This window comes from Rhagoletis pomonella, unplaced genomic scaffold, assembly GCF_013731165.1.
Source record: "Rhagoletis pomonella isolate Grant_MI unplaced genomic scaffold, Rhpom_1.0 Rhpom_scaffold_05150, whole genome shotgun sequence".
NCBI lineage: Eukaryota > Metazoa > Arthropoda > Insecta > Diptera > Tephritidae > Rhagoletis > Rhagoletis pomonella.
The window spans coordinates 6177-13028 of NW_023463694.1; the positions used below are offsets into that span (position 1 = coordinate 6177).

At 32.9% G+C, this 6852-nt stretch overlaps 1 protein-coding gene across 1 annotated transcript in view; it reads left to right on the plus strand.

Annotated features, from left to right (window-relative positions):
* Window positions 1–3134, plus strand: part of LOC118755028 (putative odorant receptor 69a) — a 4808-nt gene extending 1674 nt beyond the window's left edge. The window contains exons 4-5 of the mRNA XM_036489884.1: window positions 2704–2859; window positions 2940–3134. Of these exons, the coding sequence (XP_036345777.1) occupies window positions 2704–2859; window positions 2940–2993 (210 nt within the window). The 3' untranslated portion in view covers window positions 2994–3134. The remainder of the gene's footprint in view (window positions 1–2703; window positions 2860–2939) is intronic.
* Window positions 3135–6852: the final 3718 nt, after the last annotated feature.

The following is a 6852-nucleotide window of genomic DNA, read 5'->3' on the forward strand; positions in this document are numbered from 1 at the left end:
AAAGAATTTTTGAAGAAAAATATGTAAAGTTATATGCCACAAAACAAGGAAATTACACAAACAAAATTTTTATGCATGGCTGCTTTCTTACTTCTTCGACAATTTTTTCGAAATTTTTTTGATATGTTTATCAATATTTTTTATAATCGAAATATGGTTTCGATATTTTGAAATATTTTTGAAAAACCTTCAACAAAATTTTTTGAATATATGTAGTGTTATTTAAATTTTTCGCATGGCTCTCTTACATTTTCGATATATTTTTCGATTTTTTTTTTATTAATTTATCGATATTTTATATACATACATCAATATATGTTTTCGATATTTTGAAATATTTTTTTGGAAAATTTTCCTTTATTTTGTGCAGGTACGATCACCGATAAAATTATCGCAATCCTTGCTAATGTTTTGCACACATATTTATCGATATCATTATTTTTATATGTATAGAAGTGAAATACATATTTACATGTTACGTTACGTTTCAAGACATATTTATCGTTATTTTGCGATAACTGTTTAGTTCTGTCTTGAAAAATATCGTATATCAATTACATAGATATTTTATATTTTACGACAAACTTATTGAAAATTTTCGTTTAAATTATAGACGGGTTTCCACAAGATTTTAGTTTTCTTATTAATATTTCCCGATAAGGTTTTCCTTCTCTCTTGAAAATTATCGTAAGCCAATATAGATTTCTTTATTTTTTACCGTAGATTTATTGAAATCGATACAATTATTGATATTTTTCGATAAGTATGTGTTTACTTTTTAACCGACTTCCAAAAAAGGAGGAGGTTATCAGTTCGTCGGAATATTTTTTTTTTTTTTTTTTGTATGTATGTTACCGCATAACTTTGCACCACATCAACCGATTTCAACGATTGCAACGGAAAGGTAGTGTCTCAGAGGTGGTCCCATACTAATTTGGTTTAGATCCGATCATTGGATCATGAAATATATAGATATATATATATTTTTTTTAAGTCGGTTTTTTTTTGCTAAAAATTACTTGTTCTATATCGATGTCTAAGTCGATAGTTAAATTTTGTAGCCATGATGGTCAGAGAAAACGATAATTTTTGCCCGAAAATAATTACAAAAGAACGCAAAATTTATATCTGAATTTAGCGACTATTCTTAATCAAAGAGATAACAAGCAGAAAGTAACGATTTTGCAACCATCTAAAAATAAAAATTTTGGTATTTAGCGAATATTTTTGGTTCCTGATTTTTTCGATTATTAGGATTTTTGTTTGGTTGAGGTAAATTTTTTGATTTGGATTTTATTGATAAAAAATATCGTTATTCGAAGACTATATTTTTTCGACAATTTTTGTCCGTTTTTATCAAGGTAAACTCTTTCATCAATCTTCTGTTCCTATGACTGTGTTGCGTTTTTCAATATCTTTTACAAAAAAATATCGATTTATCGATTTTTAATGCGTCGATATATTTTTGGGTTATATCGATATATGTATCGTAAAATTGTTCGATCTGTATTGCGATATATACATATACAGTGAAAGCTCTCATAGACGGACGCTCTAATAAGCGGCCATCTCCTATAATCGGACACATTCTGGGAATGAACAATTTTTGGTTCTTTTCCATACAAAATGCTCACGCATACACGGGCGTTTCGATAAATGGACGCGGACACTCAAAAATGTCCAGTTATGAAAAAAAAACCTCCCAAAGAGGACCCACAGCGGTCAATTTAGTTTACGTATGTATATGTACACAAGACAGACTATTGAAGAATAAATATTATTTAAATTTAGAAACCCGCATTTCAAATTTTTTTAATTTGAATTTGAATTTGAATTTGAATTTGATTTTTTACGGAATGCCCATTAGCGGGCATCTCTCATAGGCGGACAAAAAGTGGGTGAAAAGGAAACTTAAAAATTTCTATTTTAATTTTAATTTTTTTTTTGTTTTAACTTAAAGTTCAGTTTTTTTGACTATTGCATTCTTGTGGCAATGTTAAGCATCTAGTTGTCAAAAGCAACGAAATTTGAAAATAGCAGTTGTAATGTTATCGAAAATATTTGAATCTTAACTAGTGAAAAAATAAAAATAAGTGACGAGATATTTTCAAAAAAACTAGAAACCCAATTGTAATAATAAAACTACTTATTATTAAAAAGGTAGCCGTTCGGCATTTGATAGTTATTGATTAATTACAAAGGTACTGATTATTTTGTTTTCTATAACCGCAAAGACAGATTTGTGGTTTTTATTCCAAATATTAGAGCCACTTCGGCCTCTTTATGTTATCGATAATTTATAAAAGATGTCTATGAAGGACAGATAAATTATAAGCCCTACTTGGGAAAACGGTTCTTATGTTCTGAACACATTGAAAACGACGAGCTACGGGCCACAGCTTCCAATATGTTATCTTCGTTATCTAAACGCTTTTACGAATTTGTATGAGTTTGACATAAAAGAAGAGGAAGAACTTTATGTGTCGCTGGAAAAATAGAAATAGATCTAATCTGGCCACAACCACAGTCGTCGCGTAGCCCAGTCGTCGCCAAAATAATTATCTACATAAGAATATGTGAAAAAATAATTTGACAGCTGTGGTCCGTAGCTCGTCATTGTCATTGTGTTCGGGCTATCACTGTTTTAACTTTTAATTCTAGCAGACAAATATTGTACATATTACTTTCGTTTTTTCTTTTCAGAGCAATCAACTTCTAGCCGCCGCATTTTATGGCAATTGGTATGAAGGCAACTTGGCTTATCGGAAGATGATACTTTTCTTTATGATGCGCAGTCGCAAACCAGTTGTGCTGAGCGCTTACAAGTTTACGACAGTTTCAATGCCTACTTTCACCAAAGTGAGTTTTATAAGAATTAAAAAAAAAATATATATATATATATCCCAAACGACTGACTCCCTTTTTGTAATTATTTCAAGATACTGAGGTGGTCATACAGCTTGTTTACATTTTTCCAGGCTATGGGCAAATGAGAGCACTTTTGGAGAAATTATTTAAATGGATTTAATATTTTGCAATAAGGTCATGTGAAATGATATACATACATATATTTTAGTTGTAGCATTTAGAATCGAAATGTTTTGAATTTGAAACGTAAATACATGTATAGAACGATTTCGGGGTGTTATTGTAAATGAATTTTGCGGGAAATTTAACCTTAGAGCTGAATATTCCCCTTTTTTCAGACATCCGTTGGAACTTAATGCCGAACAGCTTTGCGGAAAAGTGGGTAAGGGTTCCCGACTTTTGTGGAATTTGGCTTGAAGATTATCAAGAGTTGTTCACAACTTTACCTAGTCAAGAAATGATGGCCAGTTTTCAAATTACCAAAAAATTTATGTTGAGTTCTTAAACTAAGAAAACTTTGTCCATTTAATGAATGGCAAAACATGTCTAGTATGTCTAGTTTTTATTTATTTTTTTATGTGCATCTTTTAAATCACCAAAAATTACAAAATTTATGTTCAGTAAACAAAAATGTATGCCCAATTTTTAGTTCTCTAAAAGTTTATGTCCATCTATTAGATGAACAAAAGTGTATGTAAATTTTTTTCTAATGTCAAAAAATATGTCAAATTTTAAATTTATTTTCAGTTTTTATATCACAGAAATCTATCTTCAGAGAGTAAATGGCCAAAATTTTATGTTCAGTTTTTATGTTGCCATAAAATTATGTCCAGTTTTTTAATAATCAAAAGTTTATGCCCAGCTATTAGAGGACCAAAAATTTATGTAAAATTATTTAAACCAAAAAATTATGTTCAGTTTGAAATGACTAAAAATGTATGCAAATTTATACAAATTTAGCGTATTTAGGTTTATTATATATATATTTGCAAATTTTAGGTAATAAGCTTCTTTAAATATTCAAATTTCAAAACAACCTACTTTTTTTGTTCATTTAGCCAAATTACTAAAGCTTATTATCGTAGAATTATCAATCGCTTTATTAAATGCAGTCCTTAAATCATTTACCATGAATAAAGTTATAATTTTCTGTTTGCAATTATGAATATTTATTACTAGGTATTTAATATTTGCACAATTTGAGTAATTAATTTGCCACAATCCCACACATTTTATCTTTAACCTATTTGTTCATTTACGCAAATATGCATGATAATCATTTTGTATTTAATTATCTTAATTTGTAGCAACAGAAGAAAAAATACATGTATGTAAAAAACACTGTGTAACCAAGGATAGTCTGCTCGTGGTTATATTGAAAGTGGCGTTGAATTTTTGGGGCTGAAGTGCAAAGCCTTAGCTTTTGAGACTTGATCTTGGCAGCCCAAAATATTATCAGCTTCACTAATAAATGCCAACAGTACCTTGCTAGCTGAATTACTCACGCTTGAATCCAAATGCGGCTAATACAGAACATTCCGACGCAACTAATAGAGCAGACATTCATTAACCAAATTAGATCGCACCTCAAACGAACTTGGCTGTCAGAATTAATGCTCTCCTCACTGACTAGCTGTCATTGCAATCCTGAGAAGCGCCTCCACCGCAGCCATTTAAGAGCAGCCACTTCCGCCTAAAATACATTGCAGCAGTCCGGAAGCTTGAACTTACCACTGATGGAAAGCACTCGACAGAAGTCCCCTCTGGCAACCCTGTCATCCAGGTTCGACCCATTCGTGAGTAAGTTCTCGGCTCCCCCTCTTCAGAACTTCCACCTAGACCAATCCTCCCTTGAAGGAAAGTGGGTAGAGAAGAAGCTCCTAGGAGCTATTTCGGTGGCGCGGTAATTCGTGAGATCAGGCAGGAAACCTAGTGCTTGGTTTCCTGAGTGTAATAGTTGTTCGCGCTGCAACAATTTGGTCTGTAGTCCCGAAGCCTGGAATTAGTACTGATGTAAAGCTTTCGATAGAAGAATTCTTCGCCAACTCTTCTATCCAGTTTCGACACATTCGAGAAGAGATTCACTGCTCGCCCTCTTCAGAAGTTCCGCCCAGCCCAATCCTCCCTTGAGGAGAAAGTGGGCAGAGAAGAAGCTCCTAGGAGGCATTTCGGTGGCGCAGTAATTCGTGCGAACAGGGATGTATTCGAAACCTCTTAGAACTCCAGAGTGTCCAGTCTTTAAGTCGGTAAATTGGTTTTCCTGAGGCTGCGGAAATTTTACCTGCAACGTAAACAGGCACTACTTCAGCGTTACGTAGAGTATGAATGTGGGGGTGGTCCGCAGTGCCCCACTAATTTTAATTAAAGCAGCCCATTGTACCAGCTCCAGCTGCTTTTCAAGTGAGTTCCACGAGACTAGTTCACACCACTAGTCACTCAACGAGCGGCAAGATTTATCACTTATTTTACCACCAGATCTAGTGACAAGGGATTTTAAAGCCGATCAAGCCCCTTTTTATACCTATGACTTTCTGGTAAGAATAAATACTATCTAGACTAGACTAGAACGCTATTATGTTATTGTTGCACAGTGAAATAAAGCATAATAGTTGATCCGAAAACACCTATAAACTAAATACGATATTAATAAGCCGCGAAAAAAATTGCATTTTGCGAATACGACTTTTACTACTGTCCATACTTCACTTCTATACATATTATTTTTTCCTTTTAAATGCTAACCGCAGGGGTTTTATTTTTTTTTTATAGAACCCACTAAGTCGAACTTCCATTGCATGCTGCTACTAAAATACATTAATTTCATAACCGCAAGCACTCATGCGAAAGCGCATAACTTTAAATCACCTGAAAGTTTCTTGATTTTTAAAGAGGTCCCTTAAGCACTGCTTAGCTTTGCTGTATAGCCGAGTGTCGCATTGTTTTGTGAAAACACCAAATCGTTTTGTTTTTCACTCCTCAATCTCTTAGCGATTTCACCTTCCATTATGGACATTAACTTCCGTTGCTAGTCACTTTCGACTGACGGCTGGTCACAGCGATGATTATCACCGTTAAAACTTTCAACATAAATGAACTAGCAAAGTTTCCACAGAACATTTTGATTGCTTTTGCGCTTACATATAAACTCACGCTCGCTTATATACATATGTACATAACTGTGCACCGTTGCTCTTGCAGTTTTGTGTTTTTGCCTTCTTCACACCTGAAAATCTCGAGATGTTAAAAATTCAAGTAAAATTCCGTGAAATTCTTGAAATATTTTTTATTTTGAATTAAGTTTCTTTTGAGGGATTTTAAATTTTCCTCACTCTACAAACAGCTGCCATTTTCCACAGCCGTAATTTGTTGCGTTTGTCATGCGTACGTGACGCAAACGTAGCGGAAAGCGATGTGCTGTGATGGGTCGTAGTGTTTTGAAATTTGTTTTCGTTGCTGTCACGTTTGCTGGCGTCAAAACAGTCAGGTAATTGGACACAAAGAGATGAAAGTGCAAAGAACAAAAGCTCAAAAGATGCCAGAACTTGCGATATTGAATATGAAATTAGGTGGTGACTCTACAGGAGCGGCGGGAAATCTCAACAAAGTCTGAAAGTCAAATCTGGATTAAAGCTAAGAAGGATTTCAACTTAAAGTCGGTTAATTAACAGTTACGAAATTACAAAGTAACGGACACCAAAGTACAGAGCAAAGTTTTTGATATCGGTAACAACTTTTGACATCTGAACGAACAACGTAAGTCTATCTTTGAAAGAGAAACAAAATATTCATATTCATATTTGTATTTATATTCGTATTCATACTTATATTCATATTCATATTCATATTTATTTTAATATTCATATTTATATTCGTATTCATATTCACATTCAAACTCATATTCATATTCATAATCATATTCATATTCATATTCATATTTATATTCATATTCATATTCATATTCATATTCATATTCATATTCATATT